General features: G+C 37.7%; 1 protein-coding gene and 1 pseudogene across 2 annotated transcripts in view; both read left to right on the forward strand.

The window, feature by feature from the left end:
- Nucleotides 1–1,099: 1,099 nt before the first annotated feature.
- LOC129075472 (probable protein BRICK1) lies at nucleotides 1,100–1,328 on the forward strand (annotated as a pseudogene).
- Nucleotides 1,329–6,605: 5,277 nt separating this feature from the next.
- PHKA1 (phosphorylase kinase regulatory subunit alpha 1) overlaps nucleotides 6,606–22,081 on the forward strand; it is a 136,862-nt gene continuing 121,386 nt past the window's right edge. The window contains exons 1-4 of one of the 2 annotated variants that reach the window (XM_054579583.1): nucleotides 6,606–7,086; nucleotides 7,752–7,910; nucleotides 13,993–14,040; nucleotides 15,896–16,064. In XM_054579583.1, coding sequence (XP_054435558.1) covers nucleotides 7,009–7,086; nucleotides 7,752–7,910; nucleotides 13,993–14,040; nucleotides 15,896–16,064 — 454 coding nt within the window. In that variant the 5' untranslated portion in view covers nucleotides 6,606–7,008. Of the gene's footprint in view, nucleotides 7,087–7,751; nucleotides 7,911–12,436; nucleotides 12,627–13,992; nucleotides 14,041–15,895; nucleotides 16,065–22,081 lie in introns of those variants that run through there. The other variant, XM_054579584.1, reaches the window with a different exon arrangement.

Here is a 22,081-nt window from a genome sequence, read left to right on the forward strand (position 1 = left end):
GGCAACTCTCTTTGGAGGAGAGCATATTTGCCAATGATACACCTGATAAGAGTTTTATTTCCAAAATATATGAAGAACTTATACAACTCAACACCAGGAAGACATACAATGCAATCAAAAAATGGGCAAAGGATCTGAGTAGACACTTCTCCAAAGACATATACAGATGGCCAATAGACATATGGGCTCAACATCACTAATCGTCAGAGAGATGCAAATTAAAACCACAATGAAATATCACCTCACATCTGCCAGAATGCCTATCATCAATAAATCAACAAACAAGTGTTGAGGAGGATGTGGAGAAAAGGGGACCCTAGTGCACTGTTGGTGGGAATGCAGACTGGTGCAGCCACTGTGGAAAACAGTATGGAGTTTATTCACAAAATTAAAAATGGAACTGCCTTTTGACTAAGGGATTCCACTTCTGGCAATACATCCTAAGAATCCCAAAACACCAATACAAAAGAATGTATGCACCCATATGTTCATTGCAGCGTTATTTACAATAGCCAAGGTCTGGAAACAGCCTAAGTGCCCATGAGTAGATGAGTGGATAAAAATGCTGTGGTATATTTACACAGTGGAATACTACACAGCAATAGAAAAGAAGGAATTTTTATCTTTTGCAATAGCATGGATGACCTGGAGACTATTATGATAAGTGAAATAAGCTAGTCAGTTAAAGACAAATATGATATGATCTCACTTGTATGTGGAATCTAATGAACAAAATAAATGTACTAACAAAAGAGAAACAGAAGTATAGATATATGGAATAGACTGACAGTTGTCAAAGGGGAGGGGGACTGGATGAAAGAAAATGAAGGGATTAGCCAAAGAACATACGTGCATTACCCATGGACTCAGACAATGGTGTGGGGATCATCTGAGGGAATGGGGAAGCTGGGTGGAGGTCGGCAAAAGGGGAAAAAATGGGGAGGAATGTAATAGCATAAGCAATAAAATACAATTAAAACAGAGGGAAAGGAACCATACATAATGTTAACAGACAAACCACTTGTGGGAAAATGTGCATATTCCTTTAGATTTCTCTTTTTAAAAAGCTAAAATCCCGGTTCTTCCTTAGGTGGCAGCCATGGTAGGACAAGAGGATCCAGTGCAGTGGGAAATTCACCAGGACTGGGTGAATCCGAAGTACATCGAGGTCGTCACCAGCAGCATGAAGAAAATCACGGACTTCCTCAACTCATTCGATATGTTTTGTCCATTCAAACTTGCAACACTAAGTGAGAAATTAAACAGCGCTTGAACAGAGAACAGAGTATATTGAAGCATGGGTGACAAAAGGTGAGACTTTCACCTAAAACTGTGCCAGTCTGTTGCTGGGAAGTTGCTTTACAGAACACAGGTCTACATGGGAAAGGTTCCTACCAGCTGTCGATCCCTTCCTCTCTCTTTTTTTTTCTTTCTTTCTTTCTTTCTTTCTTTCTTTCTTTCTTTCTTTCTTTCTTTCTTTCTTTCTTTCTTTCTTTCTTTCTTTCTTTCTTTCTTTCTTTCTTTCTTTCTTTCTTTCTTTCTTAAATACATTTGTCTCTGCCTCCCCCCCCACCACTTTCCCTTGCCCCCTCCCTCCTTCCTTCCCTCAGCTCTTCCCCTTTGGTTTTGTCCATGAGTCCTTGCTATATGTTCCTTGACTTTCCCCTTCCCTTCCCTTTCCCTGCCCCGGCCTCCTTCCCTCTTGTCTCTATTGATTTCTTTTCCTTTCAGTGTTGCTGGTCATATTTTCCTTGCATCTTTGTATTGTTGGTTAGGTTCCGCTTATAGGTGAGATCATATGGTATTTGTCTTTCGCCCCCTAGTTTATTTCGCTTAGCATAATGCTCTCCAGTTCCATCCATGCTGTCGTGAAGTTTAGTAGTTCTTTTTTTCTTTCTATACCCTAAGAACACCAAAACGCCAATACAAAAGAAGTTATGCACCCCAATGTTCATAGCAGCACAATTTACAATAGCCAAGTGTTGGAAGCAACCTAAATGTTCATCAGCAGATGATTGGATTAAAAAGTTATGGTACATATACACAATGGAATACTACGCAGCAGAAAGATCCCTTCCTCTTATTCTTGTTTTTCTTTCTTCAAAAATGTGACCTTTCGGATCTTCCATGTACATCTGACAGTGTTATAGGGGACGTGGGGAGAAGTCCAGGGAAACTCTTGAAAACATTAAGCATTTCACCTTTTCAGCAACATTTTGTGGAACTGCTTGTCAATGCCTTTGAGGTGCTCAGAGCCAAAAGCCTGGGACTCTTTGTTAAGGTTCTCTCTCTCTCTCTCTACTCCCCCCTCCCACACCCTGACTTCCTTTACAGCTCTCATTGCCTCTGCATTGATTATATAAACAGTCTTTTTCTCCTTCCCACCTTTGTCAGGGGGTAGCAGACAGTACTGGCTGAGAAACTCATGCCCTGGCAAGGTGGCTGTTGGAGCATGTTGTTGCTAACCCACCAGTCTTTTTGCCCTCCTGGGGAGATCAAGGCCAGATCTCCACTTGGCTTCAAGGAACATTTTCAGAGCTTTCTGTTACCTGGGGTATCTGCCTCTGATATTTCCCTAATAAACTCTTCAACTTTTAAAAAACTTAAAATCCAGAACATATAACTTTAAAAATTCCTATAAATCAATAATTAAAAAGCTCAATAGAGAAATAACTAATATTAACCAGAAGAAATAAAACAAATAAAATAATATAATAAAATATGAATTAAATAAAAGAAACATAAAAAGATGCTCAATGACAGTATTCAGGCAAATAAAACAAAGTAATATATTATTTTGCACCCATCGGTTTGCTCAAAATTAAAGTTCAATAACATCAAATATTTGTAAGGATGGATGAAACGTTTTATAAGTACTGGTTGGTGCAGATACTTTATTTTTTTAAAGGTTTATTTATTTATTTATTTATTTTTAGAGAAAGGGGAATGGAGGGAGAAAGAGAGGGAGAGAAACATTGGTTGGTTGCCTCTCCCATGCCCCCAACTGGGGACCTGTCCTGCAACCCAGGCATGTGCCCTGATCTGGAATTGACCCAGTAACCTTCTGGATTCAAAGGCCAACACTCATTCTACTGAGCCACACCAGCCAGGGCTCGTGCAGATAATTTAAATGGCTTTATCACTTAAATACTTGTATTGAAATTTTAAATGCCTATTTCCAAAATAAGTGTATGCATTCACAGGACATGTATGTATGTTCACTAAAGTACTGTTTTCAAGAGTTTTAACCTGGAAAGAAGCTGAATCCTCATCAATAGAGGAATGCCTACATAAACTATGGCATATGTGGTAGATCTCTATATAATAACATGATTAGATCTCCATGACATAATTTTGGGTGAATAAGGCAATCTGCAAAATAGTAGGTACAGTATAATATTATTTATATTTAAATAATACACAGAAAACAATATTTTATATGCACTTCTGTATACACACACACATATATCCATAGGGAAAAAAATCTGGAAGGATACAAGCCAATCCTATTACAGTGGTTACCTTCAGTAAAGGAGATAAAGGAGCCTGTGATTGTGGATGGTAGATATAGGTAACTTTAACCTTATTGGTAACATTTTAACTTTTTCATGAAGAATGTTTTCATATATTACTTATATAATATTTTTTAAAAAATTAGAATGAATAGGAAATAATGAAAAGGAGATAGTTTACTATTTTTCAAGAAAATTGATAATGAAAGATTTACTACAGTAGTTCCCAACACCCTTATCCACAGTTTTTCTTTCTGGGGTTTTGGTTTCCCATGGCCAATCACAGTCTGAAAAATATTAAATGGAAAATTCCAGAAGTAAACAATCCATACATTTTTAATCATTTACCATTCTGAGTAGAGTGATGAAATTTCAGGTAGTCCCTCTCGATCTTTCCCAAGTCTTGAATCATCCCTTTGTCCAGTGTATCCATTTTTTTAATCCTACTCACCCATTAGTCTCTTAGTAGCCATTTCAGTTATCAGATCTACTGTCACAGTATCACAGTGCTTGTATTCAAATAATCCTTATTTTATTTAATAATAGCCCCAAAATCATTCGCATAAATTTTATTCCAGTATATAGTTTTATTTTATCAGTAATTATTGTTGTCAATCTCTTACTGTGCCTGACTTATAAATTAAACTTTATCCTAAGTATGTATGTATAGAAAAATAACAGCATAATAAGACTCAGTACTATCTGTGGTTTCACACATCCACTGAGGGTCTTAGAATGTATCCCCTGTGGTTCATATGGGAGAATTGTATTAATTAATAATAAGAGAATAGCTAAGCATCTTGTAGAACAGCTAGAAAAAAGATTATTGTAGACATTAACATAAAATGTGAAGCTATGGAAAATAGTTCTAAAATGTAAAGTTTAAAATTTTTGGATTTTTGAAAATTGGTAATTAAAACTTCCAAGAGAGAAATAATAAAATATTTTCAAGAACTTTGAAATAAAATTTTATCCAACTTAACCTATAAAATTAATGTACATGAAATCAAATGGAAAAATCACCCTCAAGAAACATAATGGCTTCTAGACAGGTAAGACTTGAATATAACTTGGTTGATAATTTTGGCATATCTAAAGAAAGAATGCGTCAGTGAGCCATGGGAGTGTAGAAAACGGAGAGTCAGCGAAGCTAACATGGACAAAGCAGACTTATTACTTACTTAATCCTCATATACCTTCTTCTCTAAAATGGGGTTAATGATAGTGTTGTGTTTACTTCATAGGGTTATTGTATAAAATAAAGTAGCACTTGGAAAATAGTGAAGCTTATATATTATTAAAGTGAGCAATGTGGTGGTGAGGCTAATATAAATTGTCACAGTTTTCTTTCTCATTATCAACCAGCATTCTGGTTTTCACATATCAGTCTGTTATGTGGTAATTAGCATGAGACTATGACCAGTTCTGGGACCCTAAGGAGATCAAGTTTCTGAGACTGCATGACTGAACTTGAGAACACCAAGGCAATGCCATCCAGAAAGGGCTCTTGATAGCCAGTCAGTTACCTTGCTTTGTGACAACCTACTTTTGGCATTCCTAATCTACTTGTATTTCTAAATAACTTTGAGGTGAAGGTCTGTGTAGAGGAATAAAAGAACTAGAAAAAATAAACTAAAATATTAACAGGGGGTTTGTGTGTGAAGGAATTATGAGTGATCTTTTCTATACTTTCCAAGTTTTCTTTAGTGACCATATGTATTACTTTAATATTTTAAAAACATTTAAAAATTATGGTGAGGTAAAGCAAAGGAAAAGGCAGTAGCTTGAAGTGTACAGGGATAGAGAAAGGGCTTTTGAGGCTACAGGCTAAGGGGAATATGTCAGGGAGTTAGGGGCAGAACAGGGTTAGGGAAGTGTTCTTTCCTCCAAAATGAACTAGCTTTTGTGGAAAGACTTTCTTCTCCTGTGCACCAGTGCCTTGAAGTGGCTTGTTATGTGCCAGTCACGGACTGCAGTGGGAAATATTTGCTTGAGAATTCTTAAGTATATTACCATATCTAACTGTCTTACTGAGCATTCTCTTTTCTCATCAACATTAGCAAATATTTGCTAGTCACCTCGGAGGTGGCTGCCTTTATGCTAATTTGGGAGCAGGTGAGGGTGGGAGCTGAAATGCAGTAGGCTTAGAAGGAGAGACTAAATTTAGAGAAATTAAACGGTAAACAAACATGCAAAATCACTGTGGCCTGAGTGAGGTGGCTAGGGAAGGCGTAGAATGGCAGATTATCGGAGTTGGCGCTTGAAAGGTCTAATTCTCAACCCCGCGACTCAGAGAGTAAGTGGTTTTTAAAGCGAGCCTGGAAAGACCTTCAGGGTCTCTGGACAACAGAGATCAAAAGGTGGGGGTTGGGGCAGTAAAAGCAGGGAGCAAAACCCAGAGGGCCGTGACACCCAGCGAGGTGCGAAGTGATCAGTATTACCTGCGGGCTTCTTTTCTAACTTCCTTTTTCGCCCTTTATTTTCAGCTGTCTTTGTTACTCGGCCTTGTGACTTCCGTGAGCATGAGGAAGCCTTCCCAATAGGTTACAAAAACTCTTTCAGCCACCAAGGCTGTCCTGGGGCTCCACTCTCCACACCACCCCAGCCCAGGTTCCCGCAGAGTCTCTGGATTCCTCAAAGCGCACCACTGCGCCCCCCTTGCCAAGGCCGCGGATTCACCAGTTTTAAGGAGTTCTTTCGCGTTTGGTTTGGGTCGGAGTGAGGAGTTTAATCTGAGCCTTTAGTCAAAAGTATAAAATACAGTAAAGACCCGTTAATTACCATTCTGGAAATTCCAATTCTTTAAGCCTTGGACGCAAACGTGCGCATTTGTAGTTATTGTGGGTTCCTAAAACTACTTCAGCAGAAGGAACCAAAAGAAACAGCCTTCTCATCATCCTGACTGCACAGCAAGTGTGGAAAATTGAAATACACATTCGAGGCGTCGAAAATAAACCTCTGAAAGCACATTGCCTACGGTGACACATTCTCCGCTTCAGGGCGGGCAGGGGCGCAGAAGACCGATGCGAGCGGGGCGGGGCGGGCGCCGGGAGCCCCAGGGGAACAGCGCGCAGCTGCCAGGACCCCAGGCGCCCGCCCCGCCTCCTGCTCGGGGCTCCTCCGGCAAGGTGGAGGCGGCGCGGCGGCGGGTGACCAGCTGCCGAAGGGCCGAGGGGGGAGGCTGTGGGCCGCGCTGTCTCCCAGAGTTGAGCGAAAGCTGCAGGAGCCACACGCGGAGGCCGGACGGGTGTAAGGGTGGGAGAAACCGAGGCTAGGGTCCCAGACCGCGGGAGGCTAGGCGCGCGGGCGTATGGTGGGCTCCAGAGGCCGCTTTGGCAGAGACAGCCGGCCCGAGGCCTGAGCGTTGGGAGTGCTTTGCCGGTGCCTGGGCTTCCCACAGCGAGGGTGCAGCTGCGTGGGAGCCACCTTCCTTGGAGGACCAAAAGTCCCTGCGGCGCCCGGGCCGTTTCTCTAAGGGGATTGGAGACGCGGCGCGATGAGAAGCCGAAGTAACTCGGGGGTCCGGCTGGACGGCTACGCTAGGCTGGTGCATCAGACCATCCTGTGCCACCAGGTAAGTTAAATGTCGCCTGTAATCACTGAGGACATGTGCAGTGCGGCGGAGACCCTGGGTGAACGTGTGCGTGTGTGTGTGCGCGCGCGCGCGTGTGTGTGTGCGTGTGTGTGTAGCAGGTTCTCTTGCCCCCTAGCTGGGGGTCAGGCACCCTTAGCCACAGGCCCTGAGTCATGGCTTCTGAGCCCCCTGCCTGCAGGCCACAACTGAGTTCCAGGGGACAGAGTTGAAAGATTTGTTGAAGTTTATTGGCAACCCTCTCCAGGTTTGGGCGTCATCCCGTTCCCCTCCTGCCAAAGAAAACAATGTTTAGCCATCTTAAGACTATTGTGAAAATCCGAGGTACCTTGTTTATACTGTTAATTATATTTTAAGTACTTCTTTAATGTTGGTTTATCGTCGGTAGCTCATTCTAACTGGAAAGTTAAAACACTGCCTTTCTTTTAATAATACCCACATTTCAAAGTTGTAAGTATTCAGATAGCTCTTTCCCCTTATTCAAGATAACATTTGCTTGCACTTGGTCAGAAGAAAAGATGGTTATAATATTCAGGAGTGGAGAAGTAGAAATAAGACCAAAGTCCCTAAGTATCCCATATAATAGATTGCTTCCTAATACTAACATCCTATGGTACCTGCCTGTCCTCTTTTTCTTGGCCTTGCAGAATCCAGTGACTGGCTTGCTTCCAGCTAGCTATGATCAGAAAGATGCCTGGGTCCGGGATAATGTGTACAGCATCTTGGCTGTGTGGGGTTTGGGCCTGGCCTATCGGAAGAATGCAGACCGAGATGAGGATAAGGCAAAGGCCTATGAACTGGAGCAGGTACTCAAAATAAGAATACAAAGAGATCTGGAGCTGTGTGGTGTGTTGGGGTGGGGTGGGGAAGGAATTGAAGGAAATGTTAGCCTGGCCCATAGGAATTGAGAACTGTATTTTGCCTTTCTTTCCACCCTCCTAAAATTATTCCAAAAATTGTTCCTGTATTGTACTGATTTTTTTTTGCACTGGAAACTTGAGACTTGCTGATTCAGGGGAAGTGGGTACAGTCTGTTCTGTTACGGTGGAAAATACTATCCTAGAACCTTTGCTAAAATGCATAGTACTCTTTATAAGTAAATGTATTTTGCAGTCTCTAGCATATTTATTCTCATTGAGAAGAATGTTTGGTGTCAGGTATATACCATTTTACTTCATTTTTTAAAACGATAATGGTATTTGTTTCATGGTAACTGACACCAATTGGCAGATATTCCCAATTAGACATAAGAAAAGACTGTTTATTTGTTGATTTTTATGCCTGTGGCCACTGTTTCAGAGCCTATTCCTCCTCTCTCTTCCACAGTAAGATCAGAGCCAACAGATGCCTTTAATTCAACTTTTAAGGCCCTTCCCCTCTGTAAAGAAGCACCCTTTATAAAACTGTTTAAACACAGGGTGCTTTGTCCTTTTGAATGACCAAGACAATAATATTCTGGGCTAATGGGACTCTTAATGGTGAGTTACTCTGCTGTCAGTTGTAAGGTATATGTGAATTCTTTTCCATGGTGAGTAAGATTCTCTATACCAGCCACTTTCTCAAGTGATGTCCCTCAGACTCAGGCAATCCTAGCTCCAGTATTCATCCATAAATCAGAATGTTGAGATTTAGTTATTTTTAAGGGCACCACCATGCTATGGGTTGCAGTCCTTGGCAATAGGGAAGTTTCATTGTGTTGTCCTCTGCAAAGCAGGCAGTTGTTATTCTTTAAAGCCATTATTGAGAAGTGCTTAGGCCCATCAGAAAAAAAAAACTTATTGCAGTTTTTGCTTTAGCCCAGGAAGTACAGATCAATATTTTTATTACTTACATAAATTATAGATAACCATTGTATGAATTTGGAAAATTTAGAGGAGTGTTAAAAAATTACCTGTAATACTATTCCCCACCACCACCACCCAAATCCTACATACTGTAATGCTTTGCTATTTTGATCTCAGTATTTTGTTTGTTTTGCTAGAAATTAATATCAGTGGGATAACAATTCCATACTTGGTACAATTTGACCAATTTTTTTCAATACTATTAGAAGCAATCTAATGTCTCCTTGTTGATCAATCATTCTGCAGAATTGACATTTTTCATTATGTGCCTCAGGTAGAAAGAATTTAACAGAGCAAGGGGAAAAATTTAGGGAAACATTGAATTGTTCATTCTAAAATTGTAATGCTCCATTAAATGATTTTTTTACATAACTCCAAAACATTTTTCATACCACATCAATAACTTTGTTTTAAAAACATTACGGCTATAGGAAACATCTTCAAAGAAGAAACATTTTTCTGGCAATTCTAAAATTTTAATTTTGTTCCTCAAACCTGACTCAAGAGTTAATTCAGACCAGGGATTACAAAACAATCTCTGTAAATGGCTAGATAGTGAATATTTTTGGCATTGTGGGTTATATATGGTAACTGCCCAACTGTTCAGCTCTTCCATTAATGCACAAAAATAGCCAGAGACAATACATAAACAAATGAGCATGGTTGTGTTCCAACAGGCATTATTTACAAAAATAGGTAGTGAACTGTATTTGTCCCTGTGCTACATGAGTAGTTCTAACCTCTGTCTGTACAATGGCATCACTTGGGAACCTTTTTAAGAAATATCCTTACTGAAGCCCCTCCTAGAACAATTTAGATAAATCTGTTAAAGTGGAGCCATGGGGGCATGAATATTTTAAATAAACTACCCAGGTTATTCTAAAGTACAGCCAGATATAATACCACCGATCTATGGACAGTGAATGAACATAGATTAAATCAAATAATCCATGGAATAAATTCCCATTTACTGTCAATTTAAAACAGATTTCCCCATTACTCTTTGGATTTTCCCAAACCATTGATTGTTAATTGTCTCTACCTTTCCTTCCAACTCTCACCTTGGTTTCACTCTAAGAAAAATGTCAAAACTAAATAGAGTTCTGGATGAAAAGGGTACAAGGGTTTAAGTGACTATCCTATCCTAAATTGAGAATAGAATTATGCACATATATGTTTTTCAAATGCCCTTTTCTCTTAGTCACATAAATATTGACTCACACCCATAAAAATGAAGTCATACAAATAGAGATTGCTCTTTGGTTGCCTCAGTTCTACTTCTGCCTCAGTTTCATTCTCTTTGTGTAGTCTCTCATCTTTTTCCATGACTTTAACTATTACCTTTATGAGAATGACTTCCAAAGCTTCATCTTTACTCTGACCTCACTTCAATGTCAAACCCTGATTTCTATTTGTCTTCTGATCAATTACCCTTGCATATCCTGTAGTTTCTCAAACTCATTATGTCTGAAATGCCACCTTTCCTGTTAAAAACAGACAAAATGGACTACCAAACAATAGCAATTCACTAAACATTTCTTGTTCTCTTATTGGTGTCTTCAGTGTACTGGTCAACTGGGCACCATTACTTAGAGCATTTCCCATAATGTGTTCCGTGGAACACTAGTTTGGAGCTATGTTAAACAGCAGGTATCTTTACTCCATAATTTCTCAATCTTGGATGTCCTCAAGTGTATTACAGCCTTTTCAGAATTTCCTAGAATGGTGTTCTACAAAACAATGTTTGAAAAATGTTGCCTTTAGGGTGGTTTTTAACTTGTCCCTTTTGCCTTTGGATACATGCAGACCAAAGTCTGTTGATTCTTACAATTTTTTCTTGAATTCATCCCCTCCATTCTTGTCCCTTCTGCCTCAACTGTAGTCTAAACCTTGATCACTTAACCCTGTTGTGAAAACCATACTTAAATTATATCATTTCTACTCTCTATCTCTCTGTGGCTCTCATTTTCCAACAAGAAAAATCTAAATGTTTTGGATTGATAGGCAAGGATTTGTTCCTAGACAATATTACATCGTGCTGGTATCCTGCATAATACCCCCAGTCGCAGCCACATTAGTATCTTCGTTACTCCAATCATTCCTTTAAAAAAAGTCTTACATTTGTGTAAATACTGTTCATTGTACTACATACTTCCCCATAATTACTAGTATTTGATTCTCACAACACCCTGTAAATTAAGTATTTTTCCCCTAATCGACAAGTGAAGGGGTTGAAACAGGCTGGAATTCAGTGGTGATATGACTACAGCGTTGGTCTGATGACTTAAGATTCAGTCTTTTTAAAACTTTTCCTCCATGGATATTCACACCCGCAAATCTTTTTATGAGCTGCTTCTTCCACTTGTGATGAATGTTCTGTTCTAATCTGAGCCAATACTCTCCTTTCAAAGCCCAGCACCAATCCCACTTTTTTCTGTGGCTCCTGTCCTCATAGGCCACTCATTGATCACTTCTTTCTCAGGACTAGCTTCTTGGGATTTCTAGATCATTTATGGTCTGTGCGTGTTTTTCATTTTTCATTTAGCAGACTTGATGTAATTGTAATGTGTCAGGTCCAGTAATAGATATAAAAAATAAAATGGGACAAAATGTTTATATTTAACTCTGAATTTTTATGTTTGAAAATTTTAAATCTACAGAAAAGTTGTAGGAAAAGTAAAATGAGTATATTTGCATATATTATATCTATATTCATTAGTTGTTAACGTTTTGTAATATTTGCACCTTCCCTCTCTTTAAGCACATGTGGGCACACATGATTTATTTGGCACGCTATTTGAGAGTTACTTGCAGGCATGGAGTATGTATATTGCAACGTGCTTAGTCCATTGACTTAAAGCTGTATTTCTGAATGTGGTCTCTTCCCCTTTTCTTAAGGAGTTCATAGTTTGATGGGGGAGAAATATAAAAACAAATAGTTGCAAGACATTAGACCAGATACTGTAGGTGCTATATGTAGAATAGATGAGTACAAAGTTCTGTGGGAACACACAGAGGTGGGAGTGTCCAATTCCCTTGAACAAGGCAAGGAAAGATTCAGAGGAGTTGGGGTTTAAAGAATAACTAGGAATTATTACGTAGACATGTTTGTAGTGTCATTTTTTTGTCCTGTCTCCCTTGTCATTATGTTCCACAAAGCCTGGTAGAGTGTCTTGAATATTTTAGATGCTCAATAAGTATCTGATTGTACATACAACTGGAGAGAGAGATACTAATACTTATATAGATATGGTTGTACAATATACCCTTACATAATCAATTCACAAATACATGAATCTATATCCTCAAAATGAGTAGGCAAGAGGAGGGTGTTACTTGGTGTGCTTATAAGCCCTGGTATATGAATAAACATATAATTAATGCCACCTTGTGCATCTGAATCAGAATATGGCCAGTCTAGGGAAATACAAAGTCCAGATACCTCCCCTTATTTTTACCTCCTCATGCTTCCTGCTAATTTTATCCTATCCTTACTTGGAAGCTGGAACTTGAGGACAGAAATGGCTGACAACAGCCATTTCAGGAGGACAAATACGGATGTCAATCAGGAATCCTCCCCTGGGTCCATGATTCCCCAGGTTTTCTGTTTAAATTAAATATAGGTGGGAATAGCAGAGCTGGATGATAAAGAAGGTTCAAAGGATGTGATGGAAGCCTGTGAGTATGTGGTGGCATGTAGAAGATAATTCACAATTGAATAAAGTCTCCCCACAGAGTGAGGAGGCTGTGGTAAATGCTTTCTGTGACAGGATATATTAAAGGACAGTGTCTTTTATTAGGGTCAGAGTAATGATAGAGATTTTCTTATCGGAGTTGCAATCAGTTTCATTACTTTATAACAAATGCTTCATGCTTTAAAAGGTGACAAGATCATATTCTCTCTCTCTCTCTCTTTCTTCATCTGTAAGGGGAGGAGACCATTTATAGATAGAAACTACTTTAAAAAGGTACTCTCCCAAGGAAGCACTTTTTATTTTTCCTTAAATAAAATACTTCATAAAGATTTAGAAAATAATTAATAGGTACTTATTATTATCATGTCTAGTGCTAGAATGTTTTGAAAGAATAACAGAATGATGCATCCCCCAAGTAGATTATTTTGCAGAGGTGCCCTGAAGCCACCTCTGAGCCAGCATTCCCTGGAGCAACCTAGTTGTATTTCTTCTGGGCTGTGAAACAGAAAGCTTAGAGAAATGGAGAAGCTATTTGGTGGTGTTCTTCCAAAACATATTGCCTATCCATGCCAGTGTTTATGGGCCTTTCTAGTGTCATTTATTATAACTAATATAGGATAGGATAAGATAGGATCATGTAGTATCATACAGTATTGTATTACTATACTATATTATAATTAAATATAATTATTATTACTATATTATACCAACTAGTATAGTATATAGTTGGTAATCAAAACTTTGGAGTACTATGATTAGAAAACTACTTTAGAAATTGCCAGGTCCTACTAAGAGAAATAATGACTTAAGACTTAAAAGTTTGTGGCTTTTTTTCTCATGGAAAAGGGGTTGAGTTGTACTAACAATTGCCCTTTACAATTTTTCTGAATTGATGGTCATTTTATTCTTTAGGGGAAATGTCCAGATAAATATTTCCGTGAACTCTTGAAGATAAGTCTTGGCTAGTTTAGAAAGAAATGAAAATGATGATGTTGGCTTTTCTAAGCCATGGGATATATTTTAGAATATCCTCATAGCTTTATGATTTTTGAGATGACTTGCTCATTTTCTCCAGGTAGAATGTCCTGTAATAGGATGGTTGGCTTAGTTTTACATAAACGTGTTGGAATTTGGACTTTTTAACTTGAAGGAGTCACCATCTGCAGCTTTTGATTCCACTTTTAGCTGCAATCCGCTCTTCTGTGTACTTATAAAGTAAATGCCATGTAAATAGGAACCCAGGATAGGGTTACTTGTCTTCAAAAGGTCATGTACCAACTGCAGTTGCTGAGTAAGTGTTCCTGCATCTAGGTATGTTTATAACGGTCTTGTTCCATTTATTTCTGCAGAGTGTAGTGAAGCTGATGAGGGGACTGCTGCACTGCATGATCAGACAGGTATGTCATTGTTAACTGCTCCCTGTGTAATAAAAGCACATTTTAATAGTATGTTCACCTCTTAGGGAATGTTTATATCATATTTATATAATTTTTTTCAATTTCACAAATAGTTTACACTAATTTTAGAAAAGTTATAGAATTGAGAGGGGAAATGTCACCCATGACTTTACCACCCAATTACCACTAGAATGTTTCCTTCTAGTCTTTTTTTTAACTCCTCTACAAATGATTTTTTAATATCCTTCATCATTACTGTACATGCAATTAATCTATATTGAGTAAATGATGATACAGTTCTATAAGCCCTCATCTGAAATTCTTGGAACCAGGTAAATTTTAAAATTCAGAATTTTTCAGATTTTAGAAGACACTACAGCATGTATACCATATATGTTATGCCCTGAGCAGGTCCAGAACAGCACTCTATTACCGAAAACATTAATCTCTCTGTAGGGAAACATGCATTTTCACACTAATAAAATAAATATAAACTACGAATAGCCCTATGTCAAAATGACCTTTAGAAAAAAACCTTTAGAAGTGTTTCATATTCTATGATTGGAGAGAAGGAGCCAAGGACTTATATCTCCTTGCATTAATTTGCATTTTCCTGATCTAGAGTTAAGTTGAGCATCATGTGTAGATTAAAACTTTGCATTTTTCTCCTATCAAATCATCTGTTAGGTCTTTTGACTATTTTTCTTTTGGGTGTTTCTTTCTTGCCTATTTGAAGAGTTCCAGAACATTATGGCTATCAATCCTTTGTCACATACCACAGATAATTTGTAGTGGTCTATGGTTTATCTTTTAGGTTATTTATGATATTTTTTTCTATTCAAAAGTGTTTCATTTTAAAAAGTGTTTTCCCTTTATCCTAGGAGACCTTTATACAAGTTGCACACCTTGAATCTGAACTGATTTTCTTGAAACCAATATTACACTTTATTAGAAGGAGAAATTGAGGACTGGATTAATAAAATAACCATTCACAGGCATTCAACAAATCTAAAATAAGAAGAAATCAACTCTAGACCTCTGAACTGTTTTACTGGTGCTCTCTCTATTGGGCTGTCTCACAGCCATCATTTCTTATTTTTTTTCTGATTTGCCATTTTTTTGATATTTTAGATATTTACATTTTCTACCTTATCAAATAGGTTTAAATTCACTAATTAAATGAACCATATTTAAAGGTTGGGTTGGCCAAAAAGTTTGTTTAGTTTTTCCATAAAATAAAAGACACATTTTTTATTTTCACCAATAACTTTATTGATTTGGATATTTTGAGTATGTCAGCTATCTCCTGCATGGTATAATGTTCATTGTTTTCAATTAATGTCTCAATTTTATCGCTATCAACTTCAACTGATCTACCCGACCGTGGAGCATTGTCCAGCGAGAAATTTCCAGCATGAAACTTTGCAAATCACTTTTGACACATTCAATCAGTTACAGCACCTTCTCCATACACTGCACTAATCTTCTTTGTGTTTCAGTTGCATTTTTACCTTTCTTGAAAGAAAGCATAATATGCCAGAAATGTTACATATTTCCTTCCATCTTCAATATTAAAATGGCCCCACAAAACTTTAATTTTGATAAGTTTTTTTAACTGCATGGTGATATAACAGCTGTCCCAATACAATCTAACAAAATTATTTGAAGCGTTACTAGAGCCATCTTACAGAAAAAAATAAATGAACTCTTTGGCCAACCCAATATCATATATCAGATGCACACATAATCAAATTTAAGTTTCAGGAACTAAGTCTTTCAGTTAGAGTACTATAGAAGTATTGCATATGGGTTGCTTTTCTGCATAGCCGTCTTTAACTGTTTTTGTTTTCTTCAGGTGGATAAAGTAGAATCCTTCAAATACAGTCAGAGTACCAAGGATAGCCTCCATGCCAAGTACAACACCAAAACCTGTGCCACTGTAGTGGGTGATGACCAGTGGGGACACCTACAGTTGGATGCTACCTCTGTGTACCTGCTCTTCTTAGCACAAATGACTGCATCAGGTCAGTACAAGATCAGAAGTACTGGGGGCCACAGCATTGTGGAGTACTTGCTCTACCACATGTGGCTTCTCCAGAAAACAACATCGCTCTTTATATTGCTCAAAGATGCACATTGGAACCAGAATATTTAGAAAATTTTATAAGGAGAAACAAGTTTTTGAGATCTAGTTGGTATGCTTTACATTGAGAAACAAGTCTGGGGCACTAATTAGTATTTTTAAATTGAGAACCAGGAAATCTGAGGTAGATTTTCCTTAGATGAATATTTTTATCTTTTATTAATCCTCAGATACCTTACCATGAGATGGGAAAGAAGGACTAGGGTTTATTGCTTATTCTCATACTATGCACTGACAAGCCTATAGTTAGTATTAATATAAATTAAATCACCTACTTACTTTATACTACTCTTTATTAATATATTATAAAAAAGGCCTTTTTATAGGCCTCTAAATTATATTAAGGGAATTAACTTAGGAATCAGAATTCAAATGTTTATTTTTTATTGTTGAATAATAACGCTTTTCGTATGGTTTTGTTATTACTTTTAGATGCTTTACCTGAAAAAAGGAAAGCATAAGAACCAACATAATTTCATTTTATTTATCCTAAATTGAGGAAGACAATACAGCTGGTGATATTCAGTTTGTAAATTAAACAAGACCTTTGCCAGATTTTCCTGAGGTAAAGTAAATGCACTTGTCACAATGCCACATTTTTGACATTTTAATTTTTTAAATCTTCCTATCTGGTTATAGAGCTACTTGGTACTAAAACCATTCAGGGTGAGAATTACTCCGGAACGTTCTTCTTCTTTTCTTGCATAAATATATATTTGGTGATAAAACCTTTCTTTTATTCCCCTCCAGAACACACATCTCAGAGGCAGAGTAACCTTTCCTTAAAATTATAATATGGTTACCTATATCTTCCCTTCTTTTGGAGGGGTGGTTTCTTCCTGAATAAGTATATTTTTAGGTTTTATTTGTTTAAATAGAGTGGCAGGTATAACTCCATTTCTAATATTCTTTTAATACCAACTTTGGAGTGTTTTTTTTTACAAAGCAAAAAGTATCTAACTATCCCTTGTGGTTTTTCATTTTGAGCCCAGACAAGAAGCAGAAATATTCTAAAGAGGCTTATAAGAGACCTATTCATTCATTCAATAAATGTCGTTTGTTGATTCCTGACTTAACATTTGATTTTCAACTCAATGAGCTGACTTTGATAGGTACTTGGAATAAAGTGGATAATTTTGGTCAGCCTTTGAGAAATAAGTAGGAATAAGTAGATATTCACAAGTCAGAAAAGGGAAGCGAACAGTATGACTAGAAGCACAGAAGTTAGAAAAGTACTATGTTTAGAGTGTAAGACAGATTTGGAAAAGCGGCAAAAAGGTATAGCTAGAAAATTATGGCTAGCTGTTTAAGGATCTGTGTATTATGTTGGAGTTTATTCTGTAGTCAGTAGGGAGTCCCTCAAGGTAAATAGTTAAGAAAGTTTTAGATAATTAACTCTAGTAGAAAGAGGATAGATTGAAGGGGAAGAAAATTAAGATTGAGGACTACTTGGGAGGTTAATGAAATACTTTAGGTAAGAAATGATGGAGAACTTATGTAAGACAAGTGTCTTCAGGATTTAAAGGATAGATGTGAAAGATAATTTATTGAATATGAAAGATCTTCATGGAAAATTCAGCAATTCTCTGCACATTTTTGAATTCTTCAAAATCTCAACCTTGTTTAAAGGAGAGGTTTAGACAGAAGCTGACTGCAACTCACAGGATGGTGGCATGAAGAGTTCTACAGACCCTCTCCTCAGCAAAATAACCATAAATAGTGAAAATTAAGTTTTTAAAAATCAACCATTTAAATTCACTGGAAATTGTTTTAAGGACATAGAGTAAGTAGAAACTCATTTATTCAAGGAAATTAAAATCTTGAGGAGAGCAGTGAGAAAGTGTAGTATTTGGGCTAACATCTACTCCCTTTCCTGCCCCAAACTCACCGTGACAGAAGAATACTCAAAGTAGATATGGACAAGAGTACAAGGCTCCCTGTCCCCCAGCTCCCATTCTAGAGCTATGAGATCTTCCTGAGAGAGGCAGGTTGCCAGCATTTCTCCTTCTCCCCAACTCTGAGTTGCAGAAGCTGTAGTCTAGCCAAGAATAACTAAGAGGTCTGGAACTCCCCTCATAACCCCCAGTCCCACTCATGGAGTAAAAGTTTAACCCCAGGAAGAACAGGCTGAGAATGCGAGTCCTGGCCCACTTTGCTAGTAGCATGGGGGGAGAGGCAGGCCATAAAAACAGAAAACTTCATCATTGCTCTCCCCAAGGAAACTGACTATTTGGAACAGTGTGGAAAAGTTCATGCTTAAGGGCACTCACAAAAACAATGACATTTTAGCTCTAAGAAATTAAAAGAAGGCTGATAGCTCAAGAAGAGCAACAAGCTCATCCATAGACTTATCTACAAGCTGTGCCAGAGAACCAAGGAAAGAGTCAGGCAAAAAGAGCCCTCCTAGGGTTAAAAGTGTCAAAGACTGGCCTCAAAGACCACCTGAAATGGGACCTGAATTTAATTAGATGAGACAATGGAACAATTTATTCCTCAAGGCATTGTACAAAATAATAGAGCAGTCAGCTGCTAATCAGGGGACATAAACAACTGGGTATACCAGCAGAGGCAGACACTTAATCGATCAGAGAAAGAGACAGTTGCTAAAACTAAAATCACTGTCTTCCTGGGACGACAAGGTGCAGGCCCAAGGCTACATACACCCTCTAAGAAACAATATCAGAGCCTGCATACTGTGTAAGAAGTAGATTTCACTGAAACTGTCCAGCCAAGTCACTAAACAAATAAGTAAAGAAAAGCAATCTCCATGGAAAAAGTATCATTATCTATAGAGTTCCTTTATTATCTACAATATCCAGTTTTAAAAAATTTATGAGGCATGTAAAAAAACAGGAAACTGAGCAAACACACGGGAAAAAGCAGATAACAGAAACTGTCTTTGAGAGGGAGTATATGTTGAACTTAGGAGACAAAGACTTCAAAGCTGTTACTATAAAAATGTCCAATGATCTAAAGGACACCATGCTTAAAGAATAAAGAGAATGTGATGAAAGTATTTCATTAAATAGAGGATATCAATAAAGATATCAAAATTAACCAAATGGAAATTCTGGAGTTGAAAAGTATAGTAACTGAAATGAAAAATTCACTAGAGTGTCTTAACAGATTTGAGTTGGCAGAAAAAAGAATCAGCATCCTTGACTTCTAGTCAAGAAGGCAGCATATGTAAATGTGGTACCTGCCTCCTCCCACAACCACATCAAAATTACAACTAAACTACAAAACAGCCATCATTCAGAATGGTCTGGAATCTGGCTGAATGGAAGTGCTACAAGTAGGGAATTAAAGAAGAAGCCACATCAAGAATGGTAGGAGGGGCAGAGAATGGAACAGGCAGGTCCCACGCCTACCAGTATTGGTAAAAATTGGGAGGAATACCTTGGCTGCTGAGATCCCCCTGAGGAATGATGGTCCTCAGCCCCATACCGGGCCCCCCCGACCCCAGAGTTCCAATGCTGGAAAGAGAAGTCCCCATAACTTCTCTCTGTAAAAACCAGCAGGGACTGAGGCTGAGGGAGATGGAGGTCTTCTGGGGTCCCAGGCAATTCCTCTTAAAGGACCTGTGCGGAGACTTAACACAGACTCACTTCCTCTGAGCTCTAGCACTAGGATAGCAGCTCAAAAGGCACCAGGGGCCTGCTGCTGTGCTGTGCTGTGGTTGCTATTTTGACAAAGCCATAGATCAGGAGGAGCTTGCAGTCTGATGATATGGATCATATTGTCCTTTTTAATTCTGAAGTTATATCTGCCAATAGATCAAAGATTTAAATATAAAAAATGAAATTATAAAAGTACCAGAAACATTCATGGGTTAAAACTTTTTAATAAAAGTTTCTGAGAGTAAAAATGTACTGTAAACAAAGTCAAGTTTTGAAAAAGTAGAAAAAATACTTGTAACACATATGATGGCCAAAAGGCTAACTCCCTTAATACTCATTAATGTATCAATAACAGGAAAACCAGCAATTCAATAGAAATTGGTGGACACAACCAGTTCATAGGAAAAGAAATACAAATGGCTTACAAACATAAAAAGACTCACAACCTTATTCATAATTAAATAACTTCAAATTAAACAAGAGGATTCTATTTCTCATCCAGTAGAGTGGCGAAGATCAAAAACTTATTAAAGCCTGTGTTGATGGGTTGTAGAGAACAGGCAGGTAGTGCTGTTTGTTATGTAAACTATGCACCTCCTTTGTAGAATAACTTGGTAATAATCATCAACATTTAATATACACATGGTGAAGTTATTATGGAGAAGAGTACTGATATTTGCAGCTTACTTTGAAAGGTATCAAAAAATAAGATAGATTGATGGATGGATAGATATGTGATGGAAAAATATAGTAAAATGTTAATGGTTGAGTCCAGATGGTATGTATACAGGTGTTCACTGTAAAATTCTTTCATTTCTTTTGTTTGTTGAAAAATTTCATAATAAAATTTTGGAAAAAATGCATAAATCTGTGACTCAGCAATTCTACTTCAAAGATTTTACCTTGATATACTGGTACATGAGCACAAAGATATATAAATACACAGATATTTATTGTAGTAATGATTGTAGTGATAGATTAGATGCAACCTAAATGTCTTTAATTAATGAACTAGTTATATGAGTAGTCATTCAGTGGAAAGCTGTGTAGCTGTTAAAAAAGATGAGGCAGATAAATTTTAAATTGTCTCCAAGTAATATATGAAAAAAGCGAGGTGCAGCATAGTATGGTACTACTCTTTGTGTAAATTTTATATGTGCATAATATATCTCAGAAAGGATACAGAGGCAACTGCTAAGACTTGTTTCCTCCAGAGAGGAGATTTGACAGAATTGGAGTAATGTGATTCTGGGTGGAAGACTTTCACTATATACCTGTTGGTATTTCTTCAATAAAAATAAGAGATGGGTTAATTAAAAAAAAAGAGAGAGATGGGGAAGGAGAGAGGAGAGAAATGTTACTTTTTTTTTAATCCTCACACGAGAATTTATTTATTGATTTGAGAGAGAGAGGAAGGGAGAGAGAAACATCAATGTGAGAGAGAAATATCTATTGATTGCTTCCCATATGTGCCCCAGTTGGGCATGAAACCCGCAACCATTTTTGGTGTATAGGACAATGCTCCAACCAACTGAGCCACCTCGCTAGGGTGAGAAGTGTTACTTTGTTTCTTTTTTTTAAAAAAGATTTTATTGATTTATTTTTAGACCGAAGGGAAGTGAAGGAGAAAGAGAGGGAGAGAAACATCAATGTGTGGTTGCCTGTCATGGGCCCCCTACTGGGGACCTGGTCCACAACCCAGGCATGTGCCCTGACTGGGAATCAAACTGGCGACCCTTTGGTCCACAGGCCGATGCTCAATCCATTGAGCCACACCAGCCAGGACAGAAGTGTTGCTTTTTAAACAAAAATGAATTATACTATAAATATTGGGAAGCAGTATGGCATCTTGGTTAGGATCTCAATCTCTGAAGTGATACAGAAGTTGATAGTCAATTGGGTCCTATTAGTTACATGACATTAGCCAAATAATCTGTCTGAGCCTCACTGAGAAAATAGAAGTACCCACCTCTTAGGGATGTTGTAAAAATTAGGTGGATAATTAATGCAAAACACTCCATTGTATGCTATAACTATCTGTGTATGGCTTACATTTAGAACAGTTCTCATTTTTACTCCAAAAATATCCATTTAAGTTCTCCTTAGAATCATAATGTTTTTCTACTTCTTGCTCAGTATTTAGATTGTATCCAACTCTTTTAGGAAATATTTGTCTTTTTCAGATGCTTAGGTTTGTACATTTAGACACATTATAAATTAGTTACCTATAGAATTAGGAGTCTGAGACTTTATATTAAAACCTAAAAATAATAATTAA

This window comes from Pteronotus mesoamericanus, unplaced genomic scaffold (genome assembly GCF_021234165.1).
Source record: "Pteronotus mesoamericanus isolate MK-2021 breed Mesoamerican mustached bat unplaced genomic scaffold, CSHL_Meso_final contig_55, whole genome shotgun sequence".
Classification (NCBI taxonomy): Eukaryota; Metazoa; Chordata; class Mammalia; order Chiroptera; family Mormoopidae; genus Pteronotus; species Pteronotus mesoamericanus.